At 51.4% G+C, this 17,029-nt stretch overlaps 1 protein-coding gene across 12 annotated transcripts in view; it reads left to right on the forward strand.

Annotated features, from left to right (window-relative positions):
• The window catches only part of NCOR2 (nuclear receptor corepressor 2), a 404,021-nt gene that overhangs the window by 275,943 nt on the left and 111,049 nt on the right, over nt 1–17,029 (forward strand). Inside the window, exon 1 of one of the 12 annotated variants that reach the window (XM_048821137.2) lies at nt 12,446–12,738. The exons of the other annotated variants lie outside the window; for them this stretch is intronic. Within the exon in view, the coding sequence (XP_048677094.2) occupies nt 12,556–12,738 (183 nt within the window). The 5' untranslated portion in view covers nt 12,446–12,555. Of the gene's footprint in view, nt 1–12,445; nt 12,739–17,029 lie in introns of those variants that run through there. 12 annotated transcript variants of the gene reach the window in all.

The raw sequence follows: 17,029 nt of genomic DNA on the forward strand, positions 1-17,029 counted from the left end.
CTCAAGTGGGGTTCCACAGAGATCTGTTCCGGGTTCGGTGTTGTTTAACATCTTTATTAATTACCCGGATGTCGGAATACAGAGCATACTGATCAAATTTTCAGATGACCCAAAGCTGTGGGGGAGGGTTGTCAACCCTCTGGAGGGTAGTGCTAACATTCAAAGGGATCTTGATAAATTGGAGAACTGGGCTATAGACAACAAAATGAAATTCAACAAAGACAAATGTAAGGTGCTACACTTAGAGAAGAAAAACCAAACGCGCAAATACAAAATGGAGGGTAACTGGCTTGGCAGCAGCACGGCTGAGAAGGATCTGGGAGTTGTGGTGGATCACAGCGTCACTATGAGTTAGCAATGCGATGCTGCTGCAGAAAAAGCAAATGCAGTTTGGAGTTGCATTAACAGAGGCACAGCAGGCAAATCACGGAAGGTGATTGTACCGCTTCACTCGGTGCTGGTGTGGCCTCAGCTGGAGAACTGTGTCCAATTTTGGTCACCAGTGTATAGAAAGGATGTAGAGAAACTGGAAGGGATCCAGAGGCGGGCAACCAAGATGATCAAAGGGATGGAACGCAAGCCACATGAGCAAAGGCTGAAGGAAATGGGTATGTGTCGTTTGGAAAAGAGGCGATTAAGGGGAGATATGATAGGGGTCTTCAAATACTTGAAAGGCTGCCTTAATAAGATGGAGAAAAATTATTGTCGCTTGCCACAGAGGGCAGGACAAGAGGCAATGGGTTCAAACTACAACATAACGGATTTAGATTAAATTTCAGGAAAAACTTCCTAACAGTAAGAACAATAGGACAATGGAGCAGACTGCCTAGGGAAGTCATGGACGCTCCTTCACTGGTGGCTTGCAAAAGAAGGCTGGATAGTCATCTGTCTTGGATGGTTTAGACCCAACAAATGCTACATCTTGGCCGGGGGTTAGACCGGATGACCCTTGCGGTCCCTCTAATCCTGTGGTTCTAGGAGTCTGAGGGGTTTTTTTTTACCTTTTTCAAAAACACAAATTTCTAATATATAATTTCATTATCACTCTAAAACTTTTTAAAAAAAATTAGGTCAAATATTACTATACACGTTACTAACCGGAAGCGAACACCGGGTTTAACTGACATTTACATGCAGGAACTATTACAAATACACACATGTGGGGGTAGGGGGCTATAAGCTCTTCAGGACTTCCAGGACTCAGTCTCCTTCAATGACTTACTCAGCTTCAAATTCACTTCATGGTATGAGGGAAACTGTTGCTTCAGTCTTGCGTACGTGGAGAATCTGACTGGCTTCGCTCTAGTAGAATAACGGTTATGCTATTCCAGCCTAACTTCCCCATGTAGGCACTCTGTTTTGGAATTAAAAATGACTTCATTCCATTACACATTACTTCATGGAGCCTAGTTATTGTGGAATAAAGTCACTTTTATTCCAGAATCGAGTGCCTGGCCAGAGGAGCATATCTGAGAAGCCACAATACGGTAGTAACTCTGCGGTAGCTGTGCCGGTCGGTTTCCCCAAGCCGACAAGCCCTGAGTGAAAACCTCCCTCCAACAGCAGGAAGGCAGGTGGTGCAGCACAACCAGGAGCAGCGTCAGGATGCGGTGGATTGTCAGGCTATATAAAGTCACCGGTTGACTCAGACAGCGAGAGGGAGCCTGGGATGTTTCTCCTCATGCCTCCTCCAAAGTGGATCAATCAGGCTGCTGGGCTCGGGGTCAGTTTCATAGATCAGCTGCTAACGAAGCCAACTGCCATGGCCAGGATGATTCAGAGGTAAATGAAGTCATCTGGCTAAGTGCAAAACCCCCCAGGCTGAGTCCCTGGGCAGGCCAGCAGGATATGCTGTCATGGCTCTCCTGCTTGGTGTTGCAGTCAGCACTCAGATATTCCACAGTGAAAGAGCCGCTTCCTCGAAAGCGTCAGAGCTAATGAACATTCTGTATCCTCTCCACTGACGGCAAAACAAACTGCCCATCCTTACTGTGCAGGAGACCACAGCTGTATTTTCCCCGATGCTATGACATTTGAACCGGCATGTTGTAGTGATTAAAGCAGGGAGCCGGGAGCCAGAAGTCCTGTTCCAAGTGACTGCGAGTGACTCACTATATGACCTTGGCCCCTGGGCAGCTTGAATAGTTCTTGCCAGTCCTGAGAAACATTTTCCCATGCCCACCCTCCCCTGCCCTCTGCCGAAAAAGCAACTGCATTATTTGTACAGACTGCTGTCCCGCACCCAAAAGAAACCCATTTCTTGTCCCCCGTGGTCACTGCAGTAATGTGAAGGAACAACACAAACTCCGACTTTATAAACACGCCGTTCGTTTTACGTAAACACTGTGTCAGACTGTTAAACTGCTGAGCTATTAAATATCTGCAGCAGAGACATGGTGTGTCGGCTAAACTTTTCTTGCGTTGTGTGCGGGATGGGCATATGCAAGGCAAGTTGGGAGTTCGTGTTCCTTGCCTGTTTCACTTGCTTGTCTCGTCAGTGCGCTTTCATGGCTCAAGATTACTTACGATGCAGAAGAGTAAGGTCCTCATGTAAATCTATATAGCCATAGATGTCAGCAGAAGCTCTGTTGATTTACACCGGACAAGGATCTGGCCCTAAGAACAACAACATGAAGAATATATTGCGGGATCTTCAAAAGCACCTAGATTCCTCGTTTCCATTGAAATCATGGGATTGGGTGTCTAATTATCTTTACGAATCTGGCCCGTAAGTCTTAAATTTACCTTTCCTCAGTTACCCAGATCCATTTTTTCCCCCTAAACCTTTCATTGTTATAAAGGAAGAAGTTGGCAATAAAATAACGTCAGAGCCCTGGGTCCATCCTGTGGGCAGCACTCACACAGTCCCTCGTCAGCAAAGCGTGGTAGTGGGACACGCTGCCTTTAGCGGGACTTTAGCATGCGCTTAAAGCTGAGCAAGCACCTGAGTGCTGGATCCAGACCACAAGTAATGCCTCACCGCGAGCGGAACTACTTACGTGGGTGACTGACTTGTGTGAGGGAGGGTTGCAGGGCTGAGTTGGTGTGTTAGGGGCTGGGAGGGCCTCCCTAACCCGTTTAATATCACCAGCCTGGGTTTGGTTTGACGATTCCCAGTCTCGTGCGGTGTGCAGGAACTCTCTCATGAGGAAGTGAAGGTGCTCAGGATCGAGTCCCAGGCCCTGCCCACTTTCCATAAAGGCAGCTGATCCTCTCGCACCGGAGCACAGTAACGGGTCCCAACAGGCAGGCCGAATCCCTCGTCAGAGCCACAAACTTCCGAATTTTTAACTGAACTTTTTTTGTCAAAGTTACTCCTCATGGAGAGCCACATGCTTCTGCTCCAGGCAGAGGGCCAGATGGGGCCATTTCGTTTTTAAGCCAAAATCCCCACTGGGAATTTAACTTGGAAACTGATGGCATAGGATGACTCAAAGCTTTGAAAAGCCACCGCTCCTGATAGGAAAACGCAGCTATTTCTGGGAAAGCTGCTTCCATGCATTTTCTTCAACTCAGCGTGAGCTCATCCGTATATTGAGGCCAATTGCAAGGGTCCCCCCCGCCCCAGAGAAAACCTTGTGATTTAGCAAATATCCAATTTTTATGGATCGTCAAAACTCCTCTTTCTTTTCTCCCCCCTCCCCCCCCGAAATACAACACCCCAGTGAAAAATAATCTCGCCATTTATACGCAAAGATCCAGAAATCTGATTCAAAGGTTCGAACTGGCCCCAGAGACTGATCTACTCTGTGACCCCTAGAGATGGTCCCTGCAGGTCAGGATGGAGGCGTGCCCTGGGGCTATGTGGGAAAGGCCAGCCGTGTTGCCAGCCTGTTCTGTTGGTGAGCTAAGGCACCGCACTCAGGGTTGTAAATCTGGCATTTTTCGGCTGCGCGCTATTGACTTCAAACAAAGAATCATGCAGGGAGGAAGGATAGTTGGTGCTGAAGTTTGGGCGCTGGCCGGGGACCTGCGGACCGGGGTTCAATTTCCTGCTTTGCCGTGGACATCCTGTGGGGGAGTCCCTGAGCCTCCGTGTCTGTGAAATGGGGATAATAGCACTTCCCTACCTCACAGGGGTAAAACTTGTATGGGCCTCAGATGGGGGGCCCCGTGGGTTCAGTAGGTAGGTGGTAATATCTGAAATGTGGAGACATACTCTGCTGTTCAAGCAGGCTTTAGAAATGAGGCGGGCGTGGGTATGAAATGGACAGTGCATGCCACAAGGGATCTGTTTGAAGGATAACATTCAGAATCCAATATTACTTTACATCAAGCCCTTACAGGAATCCTGAATGTGCTACTTGGCTTTTAGTGCATCCGCTCTGGTTTCCTGCCACTCTGGGCTCGAGCTGCTCCCAAAGTCCTTCAAGCATGCGCATGGAAATGTCGTTCACCCCCCTCCCTGCGCGTCTCTCCCCCCTCACCCCCCGCACTCACCCCCCCCCCCGCTGCCATTGTTGTGCTGCAGTTTCTCCCCTATTTCAATAACCCAGCTGAGGTTTTCCAAACAAAATAAAAAGAATGCCCTAAACACATTCCCATTAACCCAGCCACATTGTTTGGCAATCAAATAAGAACGATATGGCCATATTTGGGAGAAAACTCAAGTCAGAATGGGCCACTATGGAAGGGTTAGTATGTGTTCCAGGGGGCGGGGGCTCTATGTACTGCCTGGCAAGGAGCTGGCAGCGCAGAAGCAGCAGGAGGATGTTGAGGAGTCTGAGGGATGTGGGGGCTGGTCTACACTGGAGACTTACATCGACGTAGCGACGTCTCCCGGGGTATCGTGCTACTCTAGGCTGGACAGGGAAGCCTGGAGAACCCGCAGTTCTTCATCCTTTGAAAGCGTGGATGCAAAGGAGTATTGAATCACATGCTAAAGAAAAAAGGTGGGTGAGGTCATATCTTGGACCAACTTCTGTTGGTGGAAGGTACAAGCTTTTGAGCCACACAGAGCTCGTCTTCAGGCCTGGGGAAGGGAGCAGTGTCTGAGCTACATACGAGTTGGGATAGATTTTTAGGCAGAAGGGGGAGCAGGTGGGAGACGATCTCTTGAAATGAATTGGGCAATTGGGGGTTAGATTGTTAAGCATAAAGGGTTTGAAGTGGGCAATTAAGGGTAGCAGGCAGTGTGGTGTGTTACAGGTTGTTTTAATGAGCTATAAAACCAGGGTCCCTGTGAAGTCCATGGCTTTTGGTGTCTGGCAGAGTTATGAATTTTAAGTTCCCAGGCTGGTTGTTTTGAAGGTGTGCAGGTTTCCCCAGAGGACAAGCAGTGAAAGAGCCCTTCTGCTTAACAATCTGTCCCAACTTGTAGTTAGGTCAGACACTCTGTGCTTCCTTCCCTGCGCCTGAAGCAGAGCTCTATGTAGCTCGAAAGCTGGTGCAATAAAAGATGTGGCCTCACCCGCCTTGTCTCTCTCCTACCCTGGGGCTACAACACTGCCAACATGCTGAAGAACATCCAGCCAAGACAGTTGGGCACTTTGCTGTGGCTTCATTACATATGTGGTGGAAAACCTCTTACAAGTGAAATGAAACACAGGCTCCGGGTTCCTCCAGGGCCTGGGCGTGGTCAACCCCCGGCTCTGCCCCAGGTCCTGTTCCCACCTAAACCCTTCCCTCACCCCCATCCCACCTCTTCCTGCCCCCGTTCTGCCCTGGCCCTGCCCCCACCTGCCTTCCCCCAAACCTCCACCTCCGCCCCGCATCTTCTTGCCCCCACTCCACCCCCATCCCAACCCACCTCTTCCCACCCAGTTCCGCCCCTTCCCCTGAGCATGCTCCATCCCTGCTCCTCCTTCTCCCTCCCAGTGCCTCCTGCACACTGTGGAACAGCTGATCTGCAGCAGACGGGTGGCGCTGGGAGGGAGGGGGAGGAGTTAATCAGTGGGGCCGCCAGCAGGGGGAAAGTGGGGGAAGCTGGCTGCTGGTGGATGCTAAGCACCCCACTAATTTTTTTCTGTGGGTGCTTCAGCCCTGGAGCATCCACGGCATCGATGCCTATGAAATGAAAAAAGAAAAGGAGTACTTGTGGCACCTTAGAGACTAACCAATTTATTTGAGCATGAGCTTTCGTGAGCTACAGCTCACAAAGCTCATGCTCAAATAAATTGGTTAGTCTCTAAGATGCCACAAGTACTCCTTTTCTTTTTGCGAATACAGACTAACACGGCTGTTCCTCTGAAACCTGTCAATATGAAATGAAAAGCTCTTTCTTTCCCTGTTCACACGTGAGTTCAGGCTCCAGCATTTCTCCTGCAGCAGTCAATGTGTTCTCTAAGGGTGCAAACCTGTACCCACGCGAGTACGTCCTGTTGACTATAAAATCCAATGGGGAGTTTTGGATTTTAGCATTGTGGGTATCTTCCCTTTTGCAGGGGAGATACAGAATACCAGGTACCTAAAGGAGAAAGTTGTTTCTGAGGTGTGTTGTTTTTGACAGATTTGGGGTTGTAAACAGCTCCGGAACAAGGGAAATATTCCAGCATTTCGTGCCACTGTTCATTTGCTTTCCAAAGCAGGCCTTGGTGGAAATCCTAGAGAGGGATTTTCTGCAAAAACATTGATGCTTTGTTTGCGCTAGGCATGTCTGCAGTGTGGGTGAATGCAGGACTTCTGCCCCCAGCGTTGTCAATCTGGCATCTTTCCCTAGGGATCTGCTTACAAAATTCCCAGAGGGGAGTGGTACAGGCAGCTCGTGAGGCTGCAGGCAGAGATAAATAGCGCAGTATAAGACACTTAGTGGGTGAGAAGGCAAACCACAGAAGAGGAGAAAAATCCATTTCCTGACTGGGTCAGTGAGTGTGGGCTGTCCTCCATCCCCATGTACAAATATGGTCATCCCTATCCTTCTTCCGATCTCTTGGGACTCCTCTTGCACAGGCAATCAATTCACTTTAAAAAAAAACAACACGAGCAGGAAACCAACCCCCTTATGGAAATGCCTGGGAGGACTTAAGAGGGATCAAACTGACAAGGTTCTATAGAAATCACTCTAAAACCCTTCAAGGAATCCTCTGGCACCTTATAGACTAACAGACGTATTGGAGCATAAGCTTTCATGGATGGATACCCACTTGGTCGGGTGCATGTCATGGGTATAAACCCTTATAGACTCTACTATTGTTTGTATTGTGGGAACACCAAGGGACCCTGGTCAGAGACCAGGGCTCCGTTGTGCTAGGTGCAGTACAAAGACATATCAGAAAGAGCGCCTCAGTCCGGCGGAGCTTGTAATGTAAGTATGAGACGAGTCCACAGATGGATACAACAGGTGGACAAGGAGCATAAGGTAACAGTGAGACAAAACTGATCAACCGAGAATCATCCCCTTTCTGAAGGGTTTGTTGGGGATTTTTTTTAACCACCTTGTAGCAAGATTTTCTATCATTCTATAGGACTGTTCAAAGTACCTATAGGGAAGTGGCTCTACTTTATCGACTGCTGTAGGCCTTTTCCATATCCTGTGAAGATTAGTCACCATACAGAAATGCAAGTCCCTACAGTTCCATTGCACACTAGCAAAGGATCACGTTCCATGGTTTATTCTTCTGTGCTAGGACTTCTCGGCAGAATTAGGCCAGTTCTTGACTCTGCATATTTTTTATGCACTTGTTTTCCTTATAGAATCGACAACCCAGCTCTTTGATTTCATTCTGCTTCCACAGTTGCTCTCTCAGATGGAGGCTCAGGACAGCAGTCATCAAATCAAGCACCCGACAGCTATTCCTCATTCTCTGCATGTTGTTTCGGTGATAGCATGCTTTGATTTGAGGTGTTTCCCTGTGAGTGGAGGGTGCCAAGGATGGTAATGAGATGTGAGGCTTGGGGATTGGGACATTCCAGACAATTACAGCGAAGACTTCGGGGCCTGGGTGATACGTATATACTTTAAAACCAATAATAAAAGCCCCAGCCATCCACCCTGTGCTCTATATCCATCCTATCTGCAAGGGCCACCTGTGGGTTGTGGTCTGACTGATGCTATTTGCAGCGGCTGCCTGGCATCAAGCCGCTGTCGTAAGTGTCTCTGCCCCGTCTCTGCTGTAATGTCGACTGACACAATCCAAGGATGCTTTGGGGGAGACATCGTGGGGTGATGGCAGTGTTTGCTAGTGGTTAGAAGAGGGAATTGACAGAGGTTCTCATATGTGTAGTGGTAGGTTCAGCTTCTCTCCATGCACACAAGTTACTCCTGCTCATGTTAACTGCAAGAGACAGTATGTGGTTGTCCCATTAAAGGTACAAGATTCACATGCTGTTTGGCTGTGGAGCAGGCTGCGCCAGGCCACTCACTGGGGAGTGAACGATGCCTCATCTGCAGCAGATCCAGGTGGGGACAGGAAGGAGGTGCACGGCTGAAGTAGCAGAATTGGGAAGCCCTGGAGCGAGTGCTTGAAGCGACAGGACTTGCTGCACCATTTCAAAGGTGTAGCCAGGGCTCTTCTGGCGGTGCTCATCAATGCAGGAGGAGAGGGAAGACTCCTACAAGGCAGTGCAAACTGGCAACTCCAGTGCCTTCAGCCATGTTCCGGGCCTGATCCTCTAAAGGGACCGCCTGTGCAACATACCCACTGAAGTCCGTAGCCGTTGTCTGGGTTGGAGTCTATGGCTGCCTCCTGTGTGAGTGCGCTGGGGGGAATGGGGTTCTCCATACCCAAGCAGGGTCGTACATAATGTGGCCCATAGAATGGGTTCCTTAATAAGGCCAGTGCTGTCCCCCCACACAGACACTCCAAGCTCATGTAGAAAAGACAACCACAGGCCTCCTGGTGCTTCCGTGCCGAGGTCCCTTTAACCTTTTGCTTTAAACTGGTCTCTGAACTTTTTGAAAAATTTATGTCACTCTGATCACATGCGATGGTCTCAGAGCTAGCCTGTTGGCCAACCAAACACAAATGGGAAACAGAATCAGAGCCATTCTTCTGAAGTCACCCAAAAGAAAATCAAGTCTCTGGCGCTGTGTGGTAGGAGAAAACACTCCCCAAACAGAGCTGTAAAAAGAAGGGGAAAAAAGTGCACTGGGTTGTCAGAGGGTTCGTATGAGCTTTGGAACACTTTTAGAAGTCGCTGTCAGAACAAATTTCATAGACTATCAGGGTTGGAAGGGACCTCAGGAGGTCATCTAGTCCAACCCCCTGCTCAAAGCAGGACCAATCCCCAACTAAATCATCCCAGCCAGGACATTGTCAAGCTTGACCTTAAAAACCTCTAAGGAAGGAGATTCCACCACCTCGCTAGGTAACCCATTCCAGTGCTTCACCACCCTCCTAGTGAAAAAGTTTTTCCTCATATCCAACCTAAACCTCCCCCACTGCAACTTGAGACCATTGTTCCTTGTTCTATCATCTGGTACCACTGAGAACAGTCTCGATCCATCCTCTTTGGAACCCTCTTTCAGGTAGTTGAAAGCAGCTATCAAAGAAATCATTCTTCTCTTCTGCAGACTAAATAATCCCAGTTCCCTCAGCCTCTTCTCATAAGTTATGTGCTCCAGCCCCCTAATCATTTGTGTTGCCCTCTACTGGACTCTTTCCAATTTTTCCACACCCTTCTTGTAGTGTGGGGCCCAAAACTGGACATAGTACTCCACATGAGGCCTCACCAATGCCAAATAGAGTGGAATGATCATGTCCCTCGATCTGCTGGCAATGCTCCTACTTGTCCAGCCCAAAATGCGGTTAGCCTTCTTGGCAACAATGGCACACTGTTGACTCTCATCCAGTTTCTCATCTACCGTAACCCCTAGGTCCTTTTCTGCAGAACTGCTGCCTAGCCACTTGGTCCCTAGTCTGTAGCAGTGCATGGAATTCTTCCGCCCTAAGTGCAGGACTCAGCACTTGTCCTTGTTGAACCTCATCAGATTTCTTTTGGCCCAAGCCTCTCATTTGTCTAGGGCCCTCTGTATCCTATCCCTACCCTCCAGCGTATCTACCACTCCTCCCAGTTTAGTGTCATCTGCAAACTTGCTGAGGGTGCAATCCACACCATCCTCCAGATCATTAATGAAGATATTGAACAAAACCGGCCCCTAGACCGACCCTTGGGGCACTCTGCTTGATCCCGGAGGCACTCCGCTTGCTACCAATTTGGTTGGAAGGCGATATTGTCTCAGGGAGGAAGGAGGTTTCGCTAGTGTCAGAGCATTGCCGTGGAGCGCACAGAACAAAGCCAAGGTGGTGATTGTAAAAGCCATGTCATTAATACTAGAAAAATATCCTAGAACTGTGTTGCTGGAGGTGTCATGGGATGAGTTGGAGAGGTGATGAAATGAGCTTGCTTGGCTCACGGCTTCTCTTCAGGGCATGCATCGCTCATTACATCGCGAGAGCTGTCGTGGGGAGGTGCAATATCTAGAGATGTGGGGAGGGGGGTCGTGCCTGTTCGCTGCAGGATGCATTCAAGCTCCAGGCCCTAGGATCCGTTGAGTGTTACCTGGGACACAGAGAGGTGCAGGGGTTTAGCTTAATTGTGCTGTCTCACGTCCTGCAGGCTTGGCCTGTGCAACTTGGAGGTCAGGACAGCAATTGAGGTGGGGTGGCAAGTCTTCCTTGGAGAACCACGGAAGGAGGAGAAAGGGGACTGATCAGAGGTGCCGCTGGAGCTATGAGTGGGGATTAGAGCTGGGTGGTGGTGATGTAGGGGGTTGTTTTGAGGATTAAAAGGAAGAGAGAGTTTCTTCCAGATATTCGTGAGTTCTCCTCCCCACCGTGGTTTTTCTAATGGATGGAAGTGGGGGAGCTGTGCGTTCTGAGCAGTGCCAGGAGTCACAGTGTAGTGATCAGTGTGCAAACTCATTAGTACTGTATATTGAGAGCTAAGAGAGAGGGTGGAAGTAGCACAGTGAACCCGAGGGGGAAGCGTCTCTGAGGGTCCGTGCTTAGCCTGCTCGTGGCATTGGTGGGCACATGCGCGTGTGCATGCATACGTGCATTCACTTTGCCTCTCAACTGATTGTAAAGCACGTGCCTCATTCCAGACCTAAGTGTACCTTTTATCCCTCACAAACCTGCTGGGACCTCATGCTGCAAATTCCTGTCCTCGGAAATACTGACTTGTGCTGGGTGCAGGTCAGCAAAGCGAGCCCTGGAATCGGGGGCTCTTTGGGGCAGGCACAGCCTTCTTTGGGGGGTCATATTGCAGCAAGTACGTTGTTTGTGGCTTGTACAAAAGAATCCCCCCTTTTGCTTTTTGTGGGAAGTCTGGGAGCCTGAATAGCCTTGCGGTAGGTGCATGGAGGGTCTTGCAGGACACCTACATCTCTGAAGCTGCCGTGCTGTGATGTACCGGCAGCGCTAGTGGCCACATGAAAGGTTTACTGGAGAAGAATTTGGCCTTGTGAGCGGAGCAGAGGAGTGAATCCTGCTGCAAGCCTGATCAGCAAAAATCAGTGGGGATTAAAAAAACCAACCGTGTGGCCCACTCCCCAAGGGAGGCTATGCTGGGGGGGGGGGGTCTCAGAACGGTGAGGACTCATAAATCGTCTTTAACTCACGCCTGCACCACCGTGCGATCGTCTCACCACGATGGGGAGATGGGACCAGAGGTTTCACCCTTCTCCCCCCCGAGTTCCCCTGCTGTAGAGTGTGCAGCTTAGGTACCCTTGTGTCTGGTAGGTGCGCCCTGCAATTCAACGCACGTAGCAGCAGGTGTCTGCTCCCAGCAGCTCCCCGGTGGCTCTGCAGAGTGACGTAGTAGCGGAGGGAGAGGCGTGAACTGGGGAGAACAGCGTGGCTCAGGATGGGAGCATTGGCGAGGCAGGATGAAACTTCCAGAGGCTGGCACGGGGCAGAAGGCTCTTGTGCTCCTGGAGAGGGGAGCTTGAGGGAAAGGAAAGGGAGGAGGCCCGTCCTAGATAAACCAACAGAGGCACCGGGAGAGCATTCCAGGCAGCGGGAGCTGCAGAGGGGAAGGCTCTCTCCCCAACGGTGCTGGCAGAGCGTGACTGAAGGAGCAGCCCCTCAGTGGCAGGGACAGTCTTTTTGTTCTGTGTTCGTACAGTCCCTAGCCCCGCTGGGGCCCTAGGTGCCTCGATAAGTCAAACGCTAAGGACTGAGTCAGTGGCCAGGGTCGGGAGCGGAGCCGTGCGGTGTTTCTTTGCTGGGGGTTTTGATGGCTCCGTTGAGCGGGGTTAGGGGTCTGAGTGAGGTTGTTGGAGAACGTGAGTCTCTCCTGGACGCAAGGTGCAGGAGGCCACACTTCTGGGGTTACGTGCACAATCCCCTCTAGCCTGTGAGGTTCCTGTGCGTTGCAGAGGAATTGTCTTGATCCTCTTGACACGGTGCCATGGCCTCGAGTATCACGGCCCCACTGGGCGGAGCGGAGCGGAGGGGAGGGGAAGGCAGGAACAGGAACTCTCCGGAGGTTTGAAAGCTTGGAAAATAAATAGCAATGTGCTGTAAATTAACCCTGGCATCCCCTGAGATGAATCACGCTGGCTGCAGCCAGCCCTGAGCCCCGGTGACGAGCGCTGTGGTTTATAGATCATGATTCATCGGCCCGTCTTAGCGCGACCACATTATTCCAGCCGATTGCAAAATCGTAAGAGGAATGTTGTGGTTAGTTTACGGCTTAACTATGCAAATCGTCAGGAAGCCTCCCGAGCCGGAGAATGTAGACGCACCCCGCCCGGCTGGCAGGGCTGTGAGGGGGAGCGGGAAGCACCGAGAGCTGGCCATGGGGCTGTACGGGAGCAGCAGCTCGCACGAGGCAGGGTCCGGGATGGAGCTGGAAGTAAGTGCTTCGGGGAGCCGGCTCGCCGGTGGGGAGAGGCTGCCGTCCTTCCAAGCGGGGACTGCTGCATGCGAGCTGGGTCTGGCTCCCGCGTGGTGCCTGTGAATCTGGCTGGAGCTTTCCGAGGGCGGGGAAACCTCCCTGACTGGACTGACAGAAAAGACTTTGCTGAGATCCACCCTGGCACTCTGCTGCCGAGCTCCCCGAGAGGGACGCTCGCCCCTTGCGGGGGACTGAGTCCCCTCCTTGTTCTCTGGGGGCCGGGGGGGAGCTGAACGCACGAAGCCCGCTCCCCACCCCTCCTCCTGCGGCCTCCCGCCAGATCTCAGCAGCTGCTGGCTCTGGGAGGAAGTAAACAGAGAAGTGGGAGGAGCTGCACCTTTCCCTCCCCGCGGCTGGCAGGGAGCACGGATGGCAGGGAGGGGTGCAGCGAGAAGCCCCTCGCTGCTCAGGGAATGCGAGGACTGCCTCGGGAGCCGGGACCTCGAGAGGAGGGAAAGGGAGGGGCTGGCAAGCAGTGAAAGCTTCGCGGCGGACGAAATCCTCATGACATTACAGCCCAAAGGAGTTGGCAAGGCCGATTCCCACCTGGGGGCGGGGTGTCACTTGGGTGTGTATTATTGTCAAGACAAGAGAGCTGCTGGGCAGGGTGGGGTTTGGCTGGCGATGCCAGTGGGTGGGTGCTGTCACAGCCTGGAAGGCGAGTTAACTAGAGGTGCACACGGCTTCTAGGAAGGGCTGCAAGCTCCGTGCTTGTCTAGAGCTAATCCGAGTCCTCTGGGAAATGAGGACAAAGGTGAGCAGCTGTTCATAGTTACTGTGCAGCTCAGGCGGAAGGGCTCCGGGGAACGTCAGCCTGCACCCCGGGGCTGTGAGACACATTGTTTGTGTCCAAGCTGAGTTCAATAAACAGGAGGGATTGAAGGGAACGCGAAGCGCCAGCGTCGATGCTAGAGAAGGATGGGTCTAGGGGTTAGAGGGCTAGCCTAGGTCCTGAGAGACTGCAAGTCCCTGCTCTGCCACAAACTTCCCATGGGACCTTGGGCACGTCATGTAGCTCCCTGTGACTCCTGGCCCATATCTGTAATGAGACAAGAGCCCTGCTGTGCCCGTCAGGGCTGTTATGAAGATACGTGTGTCACACTGGGAGGGGCTCAGATACTACAGAAATGGGGGCTGATCTGTATCCTGGATAGATGGATGCTTGCACTGCCAGGAGTTAGTTCTGCTCTTGCCCACCCTTGGAAATACGCCATGCTCATCAGTATCGTCCACCCTATGATGAGAGAGGATCCACGCTAACCCCCAGCACCGCTTGCCGCTTCCCCCCGGAGGGCACTGGGATTAGATAAAGCAGAGGGGCTGTGGGCTGGATATCAGGGAAATATTTCCTGGCAAAGAGACTGTGGAACAGTGACCCTGAAAACTGGATGTCACGCAGTGCTACAAAATATACTGCTAGGCCTAGTCGTGCCTTGGGCGAGGAGCCACGACGTGCTGACTCCAGGTGTTTTCCTGCTGAGAGCTGGTCGGCCCGTCCTTTCCTTTTGTAGTTTTGCTATGGAGTGTGCCGACAAGACAGATCCCTTTATTTTCCCCTCCAAGTCTTTTGTTTGCTTTGTTTTTGTTTTACTTCACGGTTTTTGATTTGGCTTCTGGGTAAGGGTCTGTCTTTTCTGCATTTGTGCAGTGCCTAGAACCATGGGGTCCGGGTCGGTGACCCGGGTTCCACGGTGCTACTGCAGTATAAATTCATAATCACTGGGAGGTGTCCACATTCTTGGAGAACCAGAGCAGGTACTTGGAGCACTTCCTGTTTGCATCTGAACTGTACTGCAGTGTGTGGGCTCAACCTCTCCCGGTTACTCGGTGTTCTCTTCCCAGCCAGGCTTGCTGGGTTTCAGCGTGATGCTCACTGCTTTGGTGGTAAACGTGTGGCATTTGTCAGTACAGCCAAGGTTCCTTCGCAGGGTATCTCGCTGCACTCTGGGGCTCTGCGGACGGCTCCTGGCTTTCCTTTTGCTGCAGTGGATTCGCAGCATGGGGAATACATAGTTTCAATAAGAAATCTGCTAGGAATACGCAATTTGAAGAGCCATTTAGCCAGGAGGCCTTCTGACTGGGGGAAGGATTACAAGCTGAATGAGGATCATTTTTCCTCGGTGGCCTTGTGCTAAAGATGTTGACGCTGATGTTGTTTTACAGGTGGGATGGGGCATCGTAATAATAACCATTCCCTCTGCTGGAGTGAGATGTATTGATTCTCAAAGTCATCTGTCCACCTATGCTGTTCTGATCTGCCTTAGGGCAGTGCTGCCATGTGGGTAGCCCAGCCCAGGGCCCAAACACTGGCTATTTTATTTGTTTTTTGGTGGGGTGAAGCACACATTTTCCTGCGAGGTGATGCTAGGTTAATGCTGTGGTTGACATTGCATCAGACTTGCTTAAAAGTGTTCTGTGGGGCAATTTTTTTTTAATGCAGCAGCTTTCGTTGGGAGGGAAGGAGACCCGGACACAGCCTTTTTTGTGTACATACCCCACAAACCCTCTCAAGCAGGTTGGGTTTATCTTTTCTGTTGAAGAATCAAATTGCTCAAATGCACATCCTATTTCGCGGCCATGCAAGGGACATAGACTCGCTTCGGGCTGCGTCCGCGTACACATGTATTTCGGTGGGTGTGTTTCGTTGCCTTTTTGCTCCCGTCCCACCCTGTGCTTTTGCTCGTTGGCGCTCAGATCATTATCATCTGTGCTATCCCAATCTGATACTTTGCAGAAGAGCTGCGATTGCTTTACAGGATTACAGCACTCTGGTTTGAATAAGTGCAAACACAAGATAAGATGGTAACAAGCCTTCCCTCAGGAACACAGCTTTGTGATGCCATGGACAAGAACTCTGTATGTGGCTATTATCATAGAATATCAGGATTGGAAGGGACCTCAGGAGGTCATCTAGTCCAGTGCTACTCAAAGTGGTGGTCCGCGGACCAGGGCCGGTCGGCAAGCCATCGGCTGCCAGTCTGCGCGCACATTGGGGGAAAAAATTGCTGGTCCCCCACGTCAGATAGCTTGAGAAGCACTGACTAGTCCAACCCCATGCTCAAAGCAGGACCAATCCTCAACTAAATCATCCCAGCTAGGGCTTTGTCAAGCCTGACCTTGAAAACCTCTAAGGAAGGAGATTCCTCCACCTCCCTAGGTAACGCATTCCAGTGCTTCACCACCCTCCTAGGAGTTGATCTCTCCAAGGTACCTCCATGGCCCCCATCTCTGGGCACCTCACCACACCCCCTGTGATGTTGAGAAGTGCTATTATACCCATTTTTCTATATGGAGAACTGAGGCCGAGAGCAGCTAGGTGAGTTGCTCAGGCTCTCACAGGAAGCCTGTGGCAATGCAGGGATTCGAACCTAGGTCTCCCATGTCCTAGGCTAGTGCCCTAACCACTGGACCATCCTTCCTCTCTGTTGGTCCCTTATGATAATCTCAGCTCTGTCTGCTGGCTCCCTTTTTGCAGGCCAGGAATAGGCTTGTCAGTTTCATCCCCAGCCCTGTCCAGTGTAGCTAAGTCAGCCTAAGTTCTAGGTGTAGACTAGGCCTGAGCAGAGGGGAACCAGTGATATGGCGGGGCAGCTGCAGCAGGGCAGGGACACGTTTGCACTGTAGCTCTCTGCAGGCTGGCTGGTGGGTTTATCAGTGAGGCCTCTAGCTGAGAAGCTGGCATTTTTGCAGGAATAGGAGGCAATTTGTTGCTGTTGTGGTCACAGACGTGTTCAGGGCCTGTAGCCGTCTGGCAGGGAGGGGCTGCTCGCCCGCGTGGTGACCCGTCTCCTGGTTCACTCGATTAATCGTTGACCTCAGGGTGGAAGATGGGCACTTGGACATAGTGGCAGCTAGTGCGCTTCTGCTCTGCATCCTGGATTCCATCTGGTGCGCAGAGGCCTGTTTCCCAGTGCCTGCAAAGCCACAGACACTGGAAGGAATCAGTCTGTCTGGAGATTAATGAGATAGGGTTGTGTGACCAGGTCAGAGCAAGCCTTCTCTTGGCTGTGTTAGAGAATTCCTGCCTGCATTGCCCCAGGCAGCGAGGAGTGTCCATGGTCCCTTCTGGAGGGGGCGGACAGGTGATACCTTAGTGCAAGGGGCTGTGACTGCCAAAGGCTCCTGTGGCTCTGGGAGGAGAATGGGGCACTCCTGGGTAGCCCTCCAGGGAAGCATCATCAGGGCAGGGGGAGGAAAGTGGTGAGGAGATGCCGGGGCAGCCAGGGTTGGCTGGCAGTGAGGATCGGCT

Source organism: Caretta caretta, chromosome 15 (genome assembly GCF_965140235.1).
Source record: "Caretta caretta isolate rCarCar2 chromosome 15, rCarCar1.hap1, whole genome shotgun sequence".
NCBI lineage: Eukaryota > Metazoa > Chordata > Testudines > Cheloniidae > Caretta > Caretta caretta.